This window comes from Physeter macrocephalus, chromosome 20, assembly GCF_002837175.3.
Source record: "Physeter macrocephalus isolate SW-GA chromosome 20, ASM283717v5, whole genome shotgun sequence".
NCBI classification, from domain to species: domain Eukaryota; kingdom Metazoa; phylum Chordata; class Mammalia; order Artiodactyla; family Physeteridae; genus Physeter; species Physeter macrocephalus.
The window spans coordinates 54,210,710-54,231,837 of NC_041233.1; the positions used below are offsets into that span (position 1 = coordinate 54,210,710).

The following is a 21,128-nucleotide window of genomic DNA, read 5'->3' on the forward strand; positions in this document are numbered from 1 at the left end:
AATAAGGATATCCACTTAACTACACAGTACAGTTACCAAAAATCAGGAAAGTTACTTTGATATATATCTAATCTATGAATCTCGTTTAAATTTTACCAATTGTCCGAATGACTTTAATAGTTTTTTACCCACTCCTTTAATCCAAAAATCCAATTTACGATCACTCATTGAATTTAATTTTCACTTCTCTTTAGTCTCCTTTGAACTAGAATGGTTCCTCAGCCTTTTATTTCTTAGTGACATTTACGATTTTGAAGAGTGCACGTCACTCAATTTTGTAGAATGTCTCTCAATTAAGGTTTTCTGATTGTTTCTTCATGATTAAATTCAGGTCATGACCTTTTAGCAAGAATATTAAGTAAGTGATGTAGTCTTCTCAGTTTAGTAGGTGATGTTAACCTTGGCAAGGTTGATGTCCACTGGGTTTGTCCACTGAAATGTTACTATTTTTCCCCTTGTGATTAATAAGTAATTTGTACACAGATATGTTGAGACAATGTATTTTTTTTCCTCATCAAACTTTCATCATTTCAATTTTAGTATTGATGGTAGTTTCTTGCTGGAATAAGTTATTTTTCCAATTATTTGAAAATAGTGATCTTTCTAACTCTGTTATTTCTTTCACATTGTTTAGTTGGCTTTACACTGTGAGGAGGAGCTTTCTCTTTCCCTCTATTTGTTTGGAGTCAAGATTCTTATTCTATTCAGTAGGTTTTCATCTAGTGTCCCAGATCTGGTTAGTGGGAACCCCTTCAAGTTAACCTATGTCATTTTTGACATGTCCCCATCATTTTTTGAACCCTTTCTTACTTTCTGGTACAGGATATTTTGGGTTCATTTTGGGTCTTTTCTGTGTTCCAGTACTGGATTCCATTTTCATAGGGGGAATCTGGTTCCTTTGGTGAGGAACTGTTAACGTATACACCTACTTTTTTGTCCAGTCTACATATAGCTTCATTAACAAAGACCAGATGTTGGGCAATAATCAGCCTCCTTATCTTCATTTATATCTAAGGATAAAGCAAAAAAATATCAAAATGCCAGCAATTCATGGCCACTGACATATCTATTCAGAATACTATGCAAAGAAGTGCATGGCAAGTAAAAGATACTGTTTTTTAACCTAAAAGTATGCTTGCTTGAGGAGAAAGATATTCACGTCAGTTTTTGAAAATGTGTCACATTTCTTTGTGACTCTGAAAATGTAAGTAAAAATTTCTTTGATTTCAGATGGTTAGTTCAGGAGTCACAATTCAGTGATACATTCAGTGTCTAGCATCTTTAGTACCCTAACTATTTTTAATGATTTTTATTGAGGTAATATTTATACACAATAAAATAAATCCATTTTAGAGTACAGATTAATGGATTTTGGTAATTGTATACAATTGATAACTGCCAGCACAGTCAAGGTACAGGGCAGTTTCCTCACCTTAAAACGTTTTCTCATGCCCCTTTGTAGTCAATCCCTTTATTGGACCTACAGATCCAGGCAATCACTGTAGTTTTACCTTTTCTAGAATTTTCTGTAATAGGAATTATAGATATGTAGTCTTTTGTTTTTGACTTCTTTCACTTAGCATAATTTTTAAATATTCATTCATGATTTTGTATTTGATGTTTTGTTCCTTTTTGTTGCCAAGTAGGTCTCTGTAGCATGGATATGCCACTATTTGTTTATCCATTCATTTTTTTTTAATAGACTGAGAGTTGTTTCCAGATGTTGACTGTTAGGCTTATTCACATAGTCTTTGGGCATATATTTTCATTTCTCTGGTATAAATACCTAGAATTGGAATTACTAGGTAGTATTGTAATTGCATATTTAACCCTATGAAATACTATCATACGTTTCACCAAAGTGACTGAAACATTTTGCATTTCTATCAGCAATGTGTTGGGAGTTCCAACGTTCCACATTTTGACAACATTTGATATTGTTGGTCTTTTAAACTTTAGCCATTCTGGTTGGTCTGTAGTAGTATCTCATTGTGATTTTAATTTTCATTTCCCTGATGAATAGTGATGTTGAGCATCTTTCTCTATACATACCCATGTGAAACATTGTATAAATCTTTAGCTGTTTTAAAAAAACTTATATGCTGTATAAAACCCCTTGTCAGTTTTTTCTCTTAAAATTCATGGGTTTTTGTCCTGTTCAAGAAATGTTTGCCTAATCAATCCAATATCAAACACAGGAAATTTTCATATTTACTTCTAGAAGTTTAGTAATGTTAACTCTTACGTTTTGATTTATGATCCATTTCTAGTTAATTTTTGTATATGGTGTGTGAGTTAAGTGTTGAGGTTTATTATATTCTGTAAGATAATCCAGTTCTAGCACCATTTGTTGAAAAGAGCTCCTCTCCCCCTCCGAATTGAATTACTTTGGCATCTTTAAGTCAGTTGATCATATACATGTAGGTGTATTTCTGAACTCTGTCCTGTGCCATTAAACTGTATGTCTATCCTTACATCAATAAATACCACAGTGTCTTGATTGCTATATCTTTATATCTTGAAATCAAGTAGTATGAATCCCCTAACTTTGCTTTCTTTTTCAAACTTGCTTTGCTAATCTAGATCCTTGACCTTTTATATAAATGTTTAAATTAACTTATTCTTTAAAAAAAAAAAGCCCTTTAGAATTTTGATTAGGATTGCACTGAATCTATAGATCAGTTTGGAGAGAATTGTCACATTAACTATATCGAGCCTTCCAGTTTATGATCATGGTTTATCTCCTCTTTATTCACATCATCTCTAATTTCTCTTAGCTTTGTAGTGTCATTTCCCTTCAGCCTGAAGAATTTTCTTCAGCATTTCTAGTAGTACAGAGAGATAGTACTTGAAGTTGTTGAGCAAAGTTGTAAACTTATTTGGAAACATCTTTTGGATGTTTGTTTCTTTGCCATTCCCCAAAAAAGTAGTAAAAGATATTATATGGATTATGTAGTTTGAGATAACCAAAAGCTTAATAAAGAATTGGAGGTTTTTTCTAGTTGAAGAAGATCTCAGCCCATTCAGTATATCTTTTTTTCTGCTTTGGGTGATGAGTCATTAGACCACACAGTGTTGACGGCTTGCTGCAGCTCCCTTTTCCTCTACCTCTCCCTACCACTCTCACAGCTCCCTTAAAAGGATGTTGGAAAATTGACATAAACTGGTGAGGCTACCAGAGAACATGGCAACTGGAGACAGATGGCCTAAACTTTCCCCTGAAAGCCATATACAGCATTAAGTTTTAAGTTTTACACGCTCATATGCATACATTCTTCATTTTGCCAGCGCTAGCAGTTAGAAAATAAACGTTCTTTTCATGACAGTAAAACCGTTAAATAATAAATATGTGGGAAGTATATGAATAAACAGGAGAATTTTGAGATTCATTAAATTTTAAGATAAATGTAAAGCAGTTCCTAAAAGAGAAGACTGAATATTTTTAAGGATGTTACTTCTTCCTGAATTAACTTTCCAAATACAATCCTATTCAGATCAAAACACGTCTTCTTTGGAGAGCTGGTGGTGGTGGGAACAGAATTGACTGAGTGATTTTAAATGCAGTCTGAAAGAATAAAGCTAGAATAACCAGGACATTTTGGAAAATATAAATAACAGGTGGGGTTTGCCTTCCCAAATACAAAGACTTTATAAATATGTAATAATTTTTAAAGTATGATACTGATGATGCTTTTTTCAGTTCCTTATTAAGGAGAGAGCATTTAAAAAACATAATGACTACTCCCTACCCCAGAGGTATAGAATCAAAAGCTCTGGGAGTATGTTCTAGGCATGTATGCTTTTAAGAAGCCCACAGTCGATTCTGATATGACAGAATCACCTCTGGCTGTGAACCAACCAGTCTAGTTTGACCATTTCCTGAATCGTGAAGGAAGCAACTCGTAGGTGATATAAATTCCAGTTCTCATCTCAAGCTTTATTCCTATTTAGTTCTGGGCCAATAACTTCTTTAATAAATAGGGATGATAAATGCAAAGAACAGTGGTTTTTTATTTACAGAAGAGTATGTCACATCATTTTGTTGTTTTTTGCCACACCATACATAATGATTCCTTTTAGAATTCATGTATGAGGGAGGGGAAATGACATGAATTGTTTTAACTTCCTATCTCCTGACTATTATATTAGCTTTTTTAGCTCTGTGTCATAGGAACTTTTTTGTTCCTGTTGATTAATTTTGGTGTACTTAAGTACAGTGAGGGAGGATGAGCTGCATTTTGTTTATGCACCATTGCTATAAATTTTTAACTTGGTGGCCAGATGCACTTGAAAAGAGTATATGATTTTGTGGTATATTTTTCATCTTTGGTTATTATTTGGTTAGTATTATTTTAATCAAAACAACTATTTAACTGGTGAAATTATTTTAAAATAATTATTTAAACTCGGGGAATAATTATCTTAAGGGCATACAGTAAATGGAGAATCATTTGTTCAAAAAAAAAAAAATCTAGCACATCTCAGTAAGAACAAGAGTCAGTGACATTTGATCCATGACCCACTCCCACCCACTTCCCTGAGCTCAGTTTGAGGGACGCTTTACTCTGAACAGGAGGGGCAGACTGTGGGCCTCTTTTATACATTCTAGATTCTTGTTGCAGAAGCCTTCATGCAGGCAGGCGAGGTCAAAAGGCCTGTAGGGCCCCCTTCCCTCACTCAGCCTTTACTGTGAGTGGAAGTCTACTCTAGGCACAGCAGGCTGAGAATAGTAGGCCCCAGTTGCTGGGCCAGGCCTCATTCATAAAGCAGAAGTTCCATCCAGGAGGGGCAAGTCATCCGGCACCCGCACTCAGAGCACAGATGTCACTCTGAGAGAATTGGGTCACTGTCACAGCCCCCAGTTCCTGTGCAGAGTAGCACAAAGGTTCTTCCTAAGGGAGAGGCAGGCCTTAAAAACAGATAACTCTGTAGCTCTCCCAAGGAGACTGACTTTATTTGGAGCAGAGCTTGCGAAAAGATGTTGAAAATTATGAAGATCTTTGTGGTGAACAGTTAAAAGGAGGCTGGTAGCTCCATGATACTAATAGCAACAAGTGAAATAGCAGACAAGTTAGAAGTTTAAAAGAGAGAACCAGGAAGAAGAGGAAGTGCCCTCCTGGGGTTGGAGCAAGCCTCAAATGCTGGCAACACCCTGCCCCTGCAACGAGGCTCCACTTTTATTGGATCAGACTGAATGCAATTTATGCCCCAGGGTGTGGCAAAAACAGTAGAACAGTTAGTAGAGACTAACAGCTGGGTTTGTGACACCGCTATAGGCAGATCAACCAGAAGCTTATAAAGGAGAGACCCAAGGAAAAAAACTGCCAAAGAGCTAAATTCATAGTTATTCCTGGTGGACAGAGAGACTGTGCATGCTCAAGATAGCATCCTCTGAGAAGTGCAATCGGAGGCTGCACACTGCTGGGGAACTAGAGATAAAGAGGGACATTTTCTAATGAGAAAAGGGTCAGTCTATAACTATAAATGTATTGTCTTCTAGCAACAGAGCCCCAAAATGCATGAAGCAAAATGCTACAGAATTGAAGGGGGAAATAGACAATTCAACAATAATAGTTGGACACATCAATAGCCCACTTTCAGTAATGGATAGAGCATCTAGGCAGAAGATCAACAAAGATGAAAACTTGAACAACACTATGAATCAACTAAACTTAGCAGACATCTATAGAACACTCCACCCAACAAGAGCAAAATATTCATTCTTCTCAAGTGCACATGAAACACTCTCCAGGAGAGACCATATGCTGGGACATAAAAAAATAAATTTTAAAGAATTGCAATTATACAAAGTATGTTTTCCAATCACAGTGGAATGAAATTAGAAATCAGTTACAGAGGAAATGTGAGGAATTCACAAATATGTGGAAATCAAACAAAGCATTTCTAAATAACCAATAGATCAAAGAAGAAATCACAAAGGAAATTAGAAAATAGTTTGAGGTGGATAAAAACAAAACCAAAACATACCAAAACTTATGAGATATAGCTAGCAGTGCTTAAAAGGTAATTTGTAGCTACAAATGCCTACCTTAAATGAAAAAGATCTCAAATCAATACCCTAACTGTCCACCTTGGGTCTAGAAAAAGAAGAGCAAACTAAATCATAAATAAGCAGAAATAAGGACATGAGTAGAGCAGAAATAAATGAAATAGTAAAATAAAGAATATCATCAAACCAGAAGTTGGTTCTATGAAAAGATCAATAAAATTGATAAATCTTTAGTGCTGAGCAAGATAAAAAGAGAGAAGATTCAAATTACTAAATTACAAGCAATATAGGAGAGACCACTGCTAACCTTATGACAATAAAAAGGATTATAGGGGGAATACTGTTGATAATATGTATGCCAAAATATTAGATAATTTAGATGAAATCGGTGTAAATGCCTAGAAGGACACAAACTACCGAAACTGACTTGAGGAGAAATAGAAAATCTGATCAGACATATGTTGCAGGTTGAATTGTGTCCCCCCCAAAAGGATAATGTTAAAGTTCTAACCCCTGGCATCTGTGAACATGACCTTACTTGGAAATGGGGTCTTTGCAGTTGTAATGAAGTCAAGATGGAGTTATACTGGATTCAAGTGGGCCCTAAATCCAATAACTGGTATCCTTATAAGGAGAGAGAGTTGGAAACACAGACACACACACAGAGAAGGGCATGTAAAGATGGAGGGAAAAATTGGAGTTATGCTGTCACAAGCCAGGAGACACCAAGGACTGCTGGAAACCAGCAGAATCTAGGAAGAGGCAAGGAAGAACTCTTTCCTAGAGCCTTCAGAAGGAGCCTAGACTTCTAGACTCCAGAACTTTGAGAGAGAGTACAGTTTGTGATAATATAGTAGCCCTAGGAAATTAATATGACCTAGAGCAAGTAGAGATTGAATTAGCCATTTTAAAACTTTCAAAAAAGAAAAGCTTATGGCTAGATGTCTTCACTGGTGATTTCTACCAGATATTTTTAAAAGAATTAATACCAATTCTTCACAAACTTGTCTAAGATAAAGAAGGAAGATTTCCTCATTCTGTGTAACCAGTATTATTTGAAAATCAAAACCAGGCAAAGACACAAAAAAACAGAACTACAGACCAATATCACTAGTCCGTAAAACTACACACCAGTATCACCACCAAAAATCCTTAATACAATATTAGCAAACCAAATCTAGCAACATATAAAAGCTCTTATACACCATTATTAAGTGAGATTTATCTCAGGAATGCAAGGTTGGTTCAACACCCCAAAATCAATTAATGTAATACAATATATTAATAGAATAAGTGGCAGGAATCACATGATCATCTCAATAGATGCCTCCCCAAAAAGCACTTGGCCAAATCCAACACCTTTTCATCATGAAAACGCCCAACAAACTAGAATAGCAGGGGACTTCCTCTACCTGACTTACAAAAATACACAGCTAACATCGTACTTAATAATAAAAGACTGGACAGTTTCCCCCTAAAATCAGGAACAGGACAAGGACGTCTACTCTCACCATTTCTCTGTTTGGCATTTTACAAGAGGTTCTATCTTTGGAAGTTAAGCAATAAAAAGAAACCAAAGTTATCCAGATTGTAAAAGAAATAGTAGGGCTTCCCTGGTGGCGCAGTGCTTGAGAGTCCGCCTGCCGATGCAGGGGACGCGGGTTCGTGCCCTGGTCCGGGAAGATCCCACATGCCATGGAGCGGCTGGGCCCGTGAGCCATGGCCGCTGAGCCTGCGCGTCCGGAGCCTGTGCTCTGCAACGAGAGAGGCCACAACAGTGAGAGGCCCGCATACCGCCAAAAAAAAAAAAAAAAAGAAAGAAAGAAATAGTAAAAGTATCTGTATTTGCAGATGACATGATACTGTATGTAGAAAATCCTAAGGAATCTGCAAAACACTATTAGATTAATAAGCAAGTTCAGTAGAGTAGCAGAATACAGCATTTTTAAAAAACAGTTGTATTTCATACATTAGCAATGAACAATCTAAACAAGAAATTAAGAAAATTCCATTTACAATAACTTTAAAAAAATAAAATATTAGGAATAAATGTAACAAAAAGTGGAAGACTCATATACTGTAAATGACAAAACACTGTTGAAAGAAATTAACGAAGATCTAAATTAATGGAAAGACATCCCGTGTTCATGGATTGGAAGTCTCAATGTTATGAAGACGGCATTTTCTCTCAGATGATCTGTGTGTTCCCTGTCAAGACCCCAGCCGGTTTCTTTGCAGAAATTGACAAGTTGATCCTAAAATTCATATGAAAATTCAGGGGACCCTGCCTAGCCAAAACAATCTTATAAAAGAATACATTGGCAGGACTCACACTTCCCAATTTCAAAACTTACTACAAACCTATAATGATCAACATAATGTGTTACTGGCATAAGGACAGATGTATTGAGACTCAATGGTATAGAATTGAGATCCAGAAGTAAAATTTATGGCCAGTGATTTTTCACAAAGGACGTTGGACCCCTTCTTATACCATACAGAAAAATTTAGTTGAAATGGATTATAGATCCAAAAGTAAGTCCTAAAACAATAAAATTTTTAGAAGAAAACATAGTAAATCTTCACGACCATGGGTTAACCACTAGTTTTTTAGATACAATACCAAAAGCACAAATGACAAAAAAAAAAATAGACAAATTGGAATTCATTAAAATTAAAACCTTTTGTACTTCTAAACAGTAGCATCAATGAAGTGTTACGAAAGCTTATGGACGGGAGAAAATATTTGCAAATTATATGTCTGATAATGGGCTTGTATCCAGAATATATCAAGAATTACAGCTCAACAATAAAAAGAAAAATAGCCCAATTAAAAACTGGGCAAACTGTATGAGTATACATTTCTCTGAAGGAGATATTTGGCCAATAGCACACAAAAAGATGCTTAACATCAGTAGTTATTAGGGAAATGCAAATCTAAATCATGAGATACCACTTCTCGTATATTAGGATGGTGTAATCAAAAAAATAACAAATGTTCATGAGTATGTAGAGAAATTGGAACCCTCATTGCTGTTGGGAATATAAAGTGGTGCAGCTACTTTGGAACATAGTTTGACACTTCCTCAAAATGGTAACATCGTTACCATATGATCCAGAAATTCCACTCCTAAGTATATATCCAAGAGAAATGAAAATATATACCCACACAAAAACTTGTACACAGATATTAAAAGCAGCGTTATTCATATCACAGTAGACAGAAAGTAGGAACAACCCAAAAAGGTTCATTAACTGATGAATGGATAAAATGTTGTATATCCTTACAACGGAATGTTATTTGGCAGTAAAAAGGAAGTAAATACTGATATATGCTACAACTTGGATGAACCTTGCAAATATTATTCTAGGAAAAAGAACTCAGTCACAAAAAACCAAGTACTGTATAATTCCATTTATGTGAAATTTCCAGAATTAGTTAAGTCTTATAGAGACAGAAAATAATACAGTGGTTGACCAAGGTTGGGAGAATGGGGAGTGACTGTTATTGGGTGCACGGTTCCCTTTTGGGATACAAAAATGTTCTAAAGTTAGATTATGGTGATGGTTCCACACTTCTGTGAATATACTAAAGAAGCATTGACTTTACTTTAAATGGGTGAATTGTATGGTGTGTGTATTATATCTCAGTAAAACTGTTTAAAAACAAAATGAATAGATGTGACTGTAATTATTAGGAACCAACTAAAAGTAAGCTGTATAGTTCAGAGTACAAGTTGATAAAATTGGTGTTTGGTTCAATAAAGAATATGTAGCCAACTGCCTTATTGAATGCTAGGTTAGTTGCCCTGTGTTGATTTAGGTTAGAAAGTAGCCTGAATGCTACATTAACCATAGTTTTAAGTATAGATATTCTGTTCAAAGTCTGACTACACTGACTGAATGTAGGGCTAAGGACTTAAGTATAGTTGTGCCATGTAATGTCTGATTTTTGAAAATCAATAAACAATGAAATGGCATTAAAGTATAATGCAAATGAGGATTTTATGGAACTCTGTAATACCTGTTCCTGATACATTTTAAATGTTAAATCTGTATCAAAATTAGATTTTTTTTAAAGTTACTTTCTTAATAATTTCTTTAATCCATAGAAGAGAATGTTGGCCAATACAACTATAATAGAGGTTTTTGTAATGATTCATAACATTTAAAATATTTTGTTTAAAAAATTTTAAACTAATTATGTGGCAAACAATATGTCTTACATGGAAATGTTAAGGGATCATAGTTTTAATTCGAGTGTGCGAGAGTTCTTCATAGTGAACTATTTACAATATATAATTGATGCTGAATGTGTCTTTGCAAAATACATATTTTGGTTGCACTGTTGACACAGTCCGGTGATGGGGAAATCATAGAAAACCAATTGCAGATATCATTGGGTGTATTTAAAATTTTTGAGGAAATCATTTGTGGATTGTAACATGCCTTCGGTATCTTGTTTACTTCCTTTTCATTGTGCCAAGGTATGTCCCATTTTCTTATTTAGAGCACTTTTAAGTTTTTCATGGTATAAGTAAATGCATGTGTTGATACATTGCAGTGAAGAAAATTATATGCACTTGAACTCTTAAAAGATGTACTTTTTCTTCATACTCTTATATTCTACCATCATAGTTTCCTGTTTGTTTATTAGGTACAAGGGTGGAAGTAAGTGTAAAGCTTTGTCAGCCTAGTTCAGTGCTCCTGCAGTCTGAGAGCATATTCTGGGAGTCGTCTAGTGCGGCATTTTGAAACTTTGTGATTAGGACACACATTTTTATATTGCAAACATATATATATATATATATATATAGAAGTAGTTTATATATTATATAAAATATTGAAATTTTTACTCTTAAGGTACTGAACTGTTTAACTCTTATAATGCAGTGCACTCTATTTTTCAGTTTTTTTTCTTCTAGTGCTAGTTTTGACCTATTAATTTCACAACCCACTAAAGATTCAAAAGTTACCATTTATAAAATAGTACTCTAGGGACAGAATTAGGAATTCAGGTATGTTATTTTTGAGTTTTCCCTCCTAATGGCCCTTTTAAAATGTTTGTTTTGTGTCTAGATAAAATGTCTCATACTAGAAGGGCAAACATGATTCTCAAATGAGATTTGGTGTTTAAGATATCTTTTTATCTGAGTTGGGTTGTCTATAAACTGTTGCTGTAGTGTAATAAGAACCGTTGTATCTGAATGCTCAAAGAAATTTTCCCTTTAGTAATTATAGTTCAATTAGAGTTAACCTATAAATTTAAACAAAACTCATAATCAAAAAACATGGATAAAAACACCCAAAGCATATTTTTCTATTCATTTTGCTTTTGTACTTTTGTGGAGATATTATCCTGAAGTTATAAAATATTTTAATTGTATTAAAATGATTTGTCTTATCTGTTACTAACATTTTGTCTTTGATTTTGGATCTGTGGTTTTGATATTGAATGGGGAAAGATTTTTGTGCAAATATTTCACCAAATATTTTTGCAGGGACACTTAGTCGGTCTGGATGAACCAGCTTCGGGAGCTGGGCAAGAAGCTCTGCTTAAACGAGAGCAAGCAAAAATCATTCGATTCGAGAGACAAGCAGAAGAGTTCCTCAATGCAGTCTTTTGTAGAAAAGGTTGGTTCCAGTGAAGAATGACATTTAGCATCTGCTTGTCTTATCTTAGTCTCCTTAATTTCAGTGTCATTTTTAAAAAGAATTACCTTTAAAAACATTTTTCTTTATTGATAGTATACTTTATAATTCTCTATATTTCTTTGGTCAAGTTAAATTTGGAATAAGGTGAGGCAACCCCTCTCCCTCCTTTTTGCTCTGCAGTGATGGTGCCATGTAAGATTTAGTTAAATAATTCTTAAAATTGTTATGAAAGTGTGAAAATTGTAAGGTCTCAGTAGTTCTATATTTTGTTAGACAAATTTTCTTACATAAATAGTCACTGTTGGGAGTTCCCTGGTGGCCTAGTGGTTAGGAATCCAGGCTTCCACTGCCATGGCCCAGGTTCATTCCCTGATCGGGGAACTGAGATCCTGCAAGCTATGCAGAGCAGCCCAAAAAAAAAAAGTCACTGTTTTAGCCACTGATAATCATAAAGCAAACTGTGTAAAATTTTAGTAATTCCTCACTGAAATTTCATTTGGAGAAAAAACATATAAAACTTAATCTGAAAATTAGATTTGCAAACTTTTTTTCTCCTTGATACAGCCTTGTTTTACTAAAAAAAATTTAAATTATTAAAATTAGAGAAATTCTTTCTAAATAAATTTGTATTCCTTAGGTATGCCATCCCTCTAGTTCCAAGATGGAGGTTACTATGATAGGCTCTAAAGAAGTTTTTTACAAACTTCTGATAATGCTGAATATCCTTATTTCATCTTCAGCAGACTCAATGATTCCACTTTCTTTAATATTTCTTCACATGTTCTAGTTTACACCTCTCATTCTTTTGGAAATTCCCTTCTTCTTTCCAAAGTTTGAGGGGTGATTTTTGCCTGTACACTAGTTAAAAGTCTGGTAAGTGCAGATTCTAATGGGTTGGTTACACTTGGAGACCAGCTGAGCTTTTGGTTAATGTGATCAATATTTTCAAAAGGGAGTATGAGGTGAAGTGACATATGAAATTAAGGAATGCATAAGATTTTTGTTTCCAGAGGCACTTTTTTTCTTCTTCTTCCATCAGATCCCCAGGTAAAATTAAATCTTTTAGTACTTCTCACTTCTCTTTTAATATCCTCTAGTATGCTCTCACCTAAAGCTCCCAACCAAGGCTTCCATGCTCACCATACCATTTCCATAAAGTACCCTGATTCCAAAATTATGTTCAAAATGTTAGTTTTATGAACATTTGATTATTTTATTAAAGTAACTCACATTTAACGTATAAATGACTGATACATCAGTTCTTTCAGTTTATTAACTAAATAAAATATTTTTCCAGCTTCTCTGCTACTCCTCTCCTTTAAGATGTTTACTGAATAATGGGTCTAATGCTGCAGGAAAATTCATTATCTGAAAAGAGGAACGCCTCTTCCTAATTTACATGGAAGAACTACTTTTCATCCACTCTTTGCTTAGGGGGAGTTAATGAGGTTAATCACAAGCAGATTGATGAAGAGAATTCTAACCTGTTCTCTACTAGTCCCATCCCTTTGTCATGTAGGTATAACTTAGGTTAAAATTCTTGTAAATTTTCTTATTTAGAAATTTAATTTGGGGCACATACCCTTTTGGAGAGGAATTCTTACCTTGGAATCAGTCTTGAGAGATGAGAATCCTCTGAAATTGTATGTAAAGTTAAGTTTGTATATTTGTCTGTCTACTGGCATATGATGCTCAGAAAAAGAACTATTGCTTTGCAGTTGGAAGTTTCCCCTTTATGTATTAATATTGTTATTTTTATATATTTTATTAATCCTCTTGGAAATGTCTCAAAGATGGGCATTAAGTAGTCTTCAAATTAATACCAAAAATGTTCAGTATCCAGAGATATAACAGGCAGTTAAATCTGAGGAGAATATTTTGTTTTTAATAAATAATTCAGGTATTTGGATTTAGTCCTTTGTTTACAAGTATTGCAAATTGTATGTATTAAATAATGGGGTATGAACAGGTAATATATAGCTAGGTAGAAACATTAGATGCAAATAAAAGTAGGCTTTTGTGGTATGGACTTTATAATAAATTCCAGTTTAAGAACAATAAACCTTCTACAGCTGTCATAATCATTTCTTTTCAGCTTCCTTTGTCAGTTGTCTCAGAAAATTTGACACTTTCCTAAAAGTTAGGTTTGCATTCTAAAAACATAACAGGTGGCTATGATGTAGCATTCACATGTTTTTCTGTAGTTTTAACTTTGACCTGATTTGTTGTTTTTATTTGACTCAATTGTGCATGTTCCCCTAAGCATGGCTAGGTTTATAGATATTGTGTTTTAAGTAAATGGAAGAATGAAATGTGTTCAAGAAACTTTCAAAAGACGTAGAAATTCAGATGGCAGAGATGTCATCAATTCGTAAACATGAATTGTTTCTTGATTATATTAGTTATTCAATAAAGAGGCAAAATATGCTGCAGGCATTTAAAGCTCAAAGGTAGCAATTTATGGTCTTTATCCTAAAATCTTTGACTCTTTACAAGTCTCTTTAATATTTATTAATCTAGTTAAACCAGAGACATCTCATAAATTACTTCATTTTGCTTCCTGTTTGGAAGCTTTCTTTATTATATATTATCCAATTTTTCAGAGGATACAAAGATACAATAACATTAAAACATTAAATTATGTACAGTCATTCAGAGGATTGTATGCTGTGCAAGAAAAAAATGGATCTTAAATAGAAAGAAATATTGATAAGAAAACCCAGTGGGTAGAGAGATTGAAAAAAGCAGTGTATGGCTAAAAATGTTTATTAAATCATTTAAGGAACCATTGTCAGTGATTGTAGTAACTTCTGAACCTTACCTAGTTGAATACCTTTATCCTTAAACCATCTAGCATACTCATAGTCTCTATTTATAGAGAGGAAACTTAAGGTTAAAAATACTTCTTAATAGAACAGAAATGTTATTATTGGTAGAGCAAACTTCGTTAAACTCCAGAGAATTAAATCAATATTCTGACTTTATGACTATCTTCTGATCCTGAATATTGTCCTTCAGAAAAAAAATTGTTCTTGGGAGTCCTGTGTGATTTTAATGTGTTTGTTTTTTGTGGTGATTTTAGATATTAATAGCTCTTAGTCGGTTTTGCTGACTAAATCAGAGTTCCTTACAGCTCCAAAATATTATAGGTAAAGTAATTGACCTTCTATGGTTAACCTTTAAAAGAGCAAGGAAGCTCAGGTTTTCTGAGACCCATCTTCTAAAGCCTAGGAAGTGTGGGAAGGAAGTATAAGGGTCACAGGTGGAACATTTTAATCAAGGGTCTGCCACTAACCATCTGTACAAATTTGAAGAAGCCACTTACTCTTTAGATCATATTTATCTCATTTATTGGTTTTTTTAAGAACTATTTGTTGATTGATTTGATTGATCCATTTATTACTCAACTAATATGAATGTATACTTTACACCAAGATTAGGGGCTGAGTATACAGGGGTAAACAAACATAATCTCTGCTTTTCTCAAAAAGCGTTTAGTCTCCCTGATAGTGTGTTAATGACAGAGATGTGATGGTAATATATTTACACAAAACATTTTCCATCTTATTTTACGTTCAAGGTCCCTTCCAGTGCTGAAAGTTTTATGAGTTAATGAATGTATATGGTCTTTATTTTAAAATTAACATTGATTAGAAATTGATAACTTAGATGTTTATTTTATTGCTTGCCTATCTATTGTGTTCAATGGTTGGTAGAGTGTAAAGAACTTATGAAAAGTACATGGTCTTAGACTTTTGAGATTTGGCATTTAAACTCAGCACAGAGGATCTAAAAGTGTGGTCCCCTGACCAGCAGTATCTAGAAACTTGTTAGAAATGCCAGTTCCTGAGCTCACTCTAGAACTGCTAAATCAGTAACTCTGGAGATAGGACCCAGCAATCTGTTTTTACAGGCCCTCAAAGTGATTTTGATGCATATTAAAGTGTGACAACTATTGCCCTAGCCGATCATGAATCTTAATATTATCTCCTTTATAATCTTGATATGCCTTCAGTCTTTTAGCAGAAAGTAAATTAAGCCTCATGAGCTGAGCTTTCCATTCTTCAATTATATAGGAAGCTATGGTTGAGGAAAGATCTAGGGGAGGAAACCAGATGTAATCTGTAGGTGGTAAACAGGGGAGTAATTATTTCATTTAAAAAGGGTTTTGGGATTTCTGTATCAGGTAAGTGATTCTTGCCCATAAGATATACTATTGGTTATCCCTTTATTTGACTTCATAATCGGGGGTGGGGGTGGTGTTTAGAAATTTATTAAAATTTTATTTTTAAAATTCTGCAACTTTTATAAGCCTGGAGATTAAAAATATAACTCTTAGAGGGAATACTATTTTTAGGATATTGCATTTTAAGAAAAAAAATAAAATGAAATTTTGTTTGCTTGAAAGCTGTCTCTTTTTAGTACATTGTCCCACTTTAAAAGTAAATAAATCTTTGTTTACAGACAGTCCCTGGGTCTCCGACCCCAATATTCCCCTAGTGGCCCGTGAGATCATGCAGCGAATGATCCAACAATTTGCTGCTGAATATACCTCAAAAAATAGCTCTACTCAGGACCCCAGCCAGCCCAATAGCACAAAGAACCAAAGCCTGCTGAAAGCATCTCCAGTCACCACCTCTCCCACGGCTGCAACTACTCAGAACCCTGTGCTCAGCAAACTTCTCATGGCTGACCAAGACTCACCTCTGGACCTTACTGTCAGAAAGTCTCAGTCAGAACCTAGCGAACAAGGTATGGTTTGATGTCAAGATCTCCTCTGTCCAATTAGAATACTTTTAATTTGGGGAGAAAAAAAAGTATTGGCAAGTAGGGCACCAGAAGCAATAATAGGATAAACTAATGTGATTTTTAAATTATTCCTGACTCTGCAGTGATAGAGAAGAAGTATAAATTGGCTACTTTACCCATCAGTAGTTCGTAGTCATGATTGATGTACCACCCAGAAAGTTAGGTGGTTACAGCTGTTACTTGATATTTGTGGAAGTAGTTCACACTTTCCCAAGCATTGTCATATCCATTGTTTTTAAAACCCCTTTGAAAAATTAACTTTCCCCCTTTCCATCAATGCTTAGGATTAGCTCCTATCTGAGAAATAAATGCATCTTGTCAGATAGAAGTTATATTCTGCAGATGAGATCATGAGGCAAAAATATGTGTTATTTGCATTTTAAAAAAAGAAACTCATGAGGTTAGAAATATTGAGAAGACAGTAGACACACTCCAGGTTGTTAACTGTATTCAGTATTTTATAAATACACACACATACATACATATACTGTATTATAAACTAATTAGAGTATTTTCAAAAGGTAATCTGTTGGTGAGGATCCTAATTAAGTGAAGAGGTTAAGAGGGTGTCAATTTTGCATAGCAGATATTTCTTGAGTCTTTGAAAAGTTACTCTCTTAAGTAAATTAAATATCCGTGTTGCTTTGTGATCTCATTTTACCTTTAATTTCACAAAGATGAAGTGAGCATTTCAACTCTGCCACTGTTTGAACCACTACAAATTGTAAATTGGTGATATCTGTACTAATAGAAATCTCATAAAAGTGTGGATTTATTGATAAGAAATACATGTTTATTTTGCAAAGTAAATAAGTTTAATTCTTCTAAGAACCTCTTTGAAAGAACTTTATTTTGCTTATTTTAAGTTGTTTATGAAGGAATGACACTTAATGGACTGGCTTTAGTTGCTTATCAAAGGATATTTTTCTGAATAGCTTTCCTTTGCCTTCTTTCTCTTTCTGTGTAGTGAACAGCAATCAAAATCTCTTAAGTTCTGAGAGATTTCCTAGCAGGAGGCCTCCTAGACCTCCTAGTTGTACCTTTGGTTACGGTGTTTGTAAAGTTGTTCTTTTCTATTTTATTGAGGATTGTTTTCTTTACCACAGATTGGTAACTTTCATTAAAAATCTGTTTGCTCTAAATATTGCATTACAAGCTTCAGGTTTACAATAGAATGACAGCATAGAGGTTGTATCTAAAGTATTAATAATGGAGATTAACATACAAAAATACAAATTGGTCTAACTTCTTAAGGCTAGTGTTATGCTTGAGAGGTATGTTGTGTTGACGGCATGCTCTTACCAAGAGAAATTTGAACTAGATGATAGGATTATAGTATATAAACCTTAAATGAAACAAAAATTTTAAAAGTATATTTCCTAATGAATTTTAATGTGTTTTCAACTTAAATCACAATATTTTCAGTGGTAGATTTAAAATATGTTGCCTATAATTTGACTAGACAGACTATGAAAATAGTACTGTCTTTGGTTGGAAATATTTTAAGCAGTGCATTTGCTTGTTAGGTATCTAATTGGGTTAGATGGCTAATGGGATACTTGGTTCTATAAGATTACGTTTTTAGAAATATTAGTGACTCTAAAGGACAACACTTACTGTGTATGAGTTGTGGGCTTTTTTTGGTTTATAAACTCAGTTGCATATTTATTTCTAACTGCCTGAAATAGGGAGTTACAGTGTCCTCAGATACAAGTCCCAAGTGGGTTCTATATTGGGGTGATTTTTCACATAACTAGATAGCAGGCATCTCTGCTGGCCAACTGAAAATCAGAGGCATTGAGTATTATCTTTCTTCTCTGTTAATTTTGGACAGAATGGCAGCTTTAAAAGTTATTCAGACTATGAGTTTTCTTTTCTAGACATGTCTATGAGGGGAAAAAATCTTTGGGGGAGAATAAAGTCTTCTAATTTTATGTTCTAATAACATGAATTTGTGATTTGGTCTAGCATTAGTAAAAGAAAAAAATGGTTATCCCCCGAGGCTCCCATCAGTATCAAGACTGTTGCATTCTTCTTTCTTTCCTTAAACTTTGCCCATCAATTTGTAATAGCTTATTCATCGAAAAACCTTGCCTTTATAAATATCAGCAAGTAAATTTTGAATCTCTGCTGATTTTTCCCAAAAGATTGACTCCAAATACACAAGTTATGCAGATGTGTCCGAAGAGTGATTAGGGTACATGCAAATTATAAACAGTTAACAACTGGTTCATCTTACATATTATTTTGTACAGTTATATATGTTTACTATAACCATATAAACTTGTTTTTAAAATGACTTTTGTATTTAAATTTTTCCAAATCTAACTTTTATATACTCCTGGTGTCTCAGGTAGACTTAGCTCTTGAGAAATTTGGTTTTATGATTCATATGACATTGTGGCATTAAACTCATATACTTTGATCAAGGTAAATTTAGAAAATGACGTCTCATAGTTCCATTGCAGAACCTCATACGGTGTAAACTGCTATTTCTAATATCTCACTGTATCTTAACATCTTTAGTGTTAATGCTTTACCTTTTCTTTTGCCCTATTAATGAAATATTTAACCCTTGGATATATGAGATATAACAAACTTTGCTAAATTTATGTCACTTCGGGAGGAAAAATATCCTGATTCTATTAATAAATTGGTTTCGTAACTTAAAATATATGGCTAGTTTTATCTGTTTAGTTGACTAAGCCTACTGCTTTGACATTTTTAGCCTATTCAGTTCATATTTGCTCCCAGTTTTTAATATCCTCAGGTGTTTCTTTGTGTCTCTACAGACGGTGTACTTGATCTATCCACTAAGAAAAGTCCATGTGCTGGCAGCACTTCCCTGAGCCATTCTCCAGGTTGCTCCAGTACTCAAGGGAACGGGTAAGGGAAAATATTTGTGGCCTTCCACAGTTTTATAGGGGACAATTTATCAAAGATTGATGCCAATCTCCCCTGTATGTTTTAAAACTTGATCCTTTAGAATAACACTGTTATAGATGGGCCTTTAGTAAAATTACTTTTAGTCTATCAATCAAGTAAAAGCACAATCTGAAATCTAGAATTGGCAAATATGGAAGTTTAGTACAAATAGTAAATAATCAGGAATATGGCAATAATGTCTTTGGACTTTCTGTTGTTGAGTGTTTGGGAGTGTGAAACCCAACCTAAATAATTGCAGAGTTCATGTAAAGGCAGTATTTTGTGTGCTGAGGTTGTTGAATGAAAATTGGGCTCCAATATTTAACTTGGTATCTCTAATGGAGTATGGGGGCTGTTCGTTTTTTTCTGGTTTGGTTTGGTTTGGTTTGGTTTGGTTTGGTTTGGTTTGGTTTGTTGATTTGAACTGCAGTTTTAATTCTGTGTGGCAGTTCAGAAAATAATTGTGTGTATTTTTTGTTTTTAATTAGATAAGACCGGTTGTAGATGTTGATGGATAACCATCTTAGGCTGCCAAGACATTATTACATGCTCAGTTTTGATAACGATTAGCAGACTAAAGTGAATTTTCTGACCACCTAATTTTATGATGTAAGAATTGTCTAATTTCTCCCTCTATGTGTACATAATAGCCATTTTAAATGGTCAGGTATTAATGAAGATGCTTAGATGCCATATTGGGAAGGCATTTCCATAAAACTGTGTTGTGACCAAAAATAAGCTTCATCTAGATATGAAACATAACTTTGGTAAGTTAGTTAATATTTAAGTTTATTTAACTTTTATAATATCAACATGGGGAAGATGTTTAGATACCAAAGGAGTAAGCAGACACTAAATGGACTAACCTTTTTCAACTTATTCTTAATTACCTTCAAATTGAAGGATTCCTTTACTGACTTCTGAAATGCTCCCTTTATTTTCTCTAAAATTTCATCATCTTCCTTTTTCTCGCCTCCTTTATTCAGTCTAAAAATAACATATTAATTTAATCCATTTTGCATAGTTTACTAACCGTTTTTTCTTAAGCCCTTTTTTTCACTGTAGTTCATACTAAATATAGATCTAAGTCATCATGGTCCCAAAGCATTTGGTTCCATTTATATGTCAAAAAACTTGAGTTATGTAATTAAGGACACATGTAAGAGAAGCCTAAGTGCTGTTTGCATAAATGCATCCCTTGCTTAAGATTCACTTTTTAAACTTGGCCACCAGGTCTATGTATTATATTGTTGAAATTGCTGTGTTTGTCCCTCTGAATGGAAAGTAAATGTTTTTATTGTGGTAGTGTTTTCTGGAAGACAAAAGCACCGGCAGTACTGCCCATCTTTTAACTGAATTGTTATATGTTATTTACTGGTAACGTCCGAGTCCCTGTAGACTTTTGGAGAGCATAGCTGGTGTACCATTATTTCTGCAAAGTTCCACCTTTGTGCCTAGTTAATGTAATTATTTCCCTTGGGCATGCTTTACCAGTTGCCAGCTTTATCATTGATAATCTTTCTCTATTGTAAAAATGAAAGCCTTATGAATTGACTTTGTGTAAGTAGTTGTTTTTTTAAACATTATTTGAAAGCTGTCCACTTAAAATTTTAAAATTAATGTTTGGTATTTTAAGAAGAAGGGTTTTTTTTAACTAAAGAAAAATGCTAAAAAATTGTTTATATACCTCTGACAATAATTACTTTGAGTAGACTTTAACGAACAAAGT

At 34.0% G+C, this 21,128-nt stretch overlaps 1 protein-coding gene across 10 annotated transcripts in view; it reads left to right on the top strand.

The window, feature by feature from the left end:
• Window positions 1–21,128, top strand: part of LCOR (ligand dependent nuclear receptor corepressor) — a 130,391-nt gene that overhangs the window by 75,818 nt on the left and 33,445 nt on the right. For 9 of the 10 annotated variants that reach the window (XM_055081285.1, XM_024121480.3, XM_024121481.3 and 6 more), the window contains 3 exons: window positions 11,512–11,644; window positions 16,130–16,417; window positions 19,267–19,360. In XM_055081285.1, coding sequence (XP_054937260.1) covers window positions 16,180–16,417; window positions 19,267–19,360 — 332 coding nt within the window. In that variant the 5' untranslated portion in view covers window positions 11,512–11,644; window positions 16,130–16,179. The remainder of the gene's footprint in view (window positions 1–11,511; window positions 11,645–16,129; window positions 16,418–19,266; window positions 19,361–21,128) is intronic. The other variant, XM_028481625.2, reaches the window with a different exon arrangement.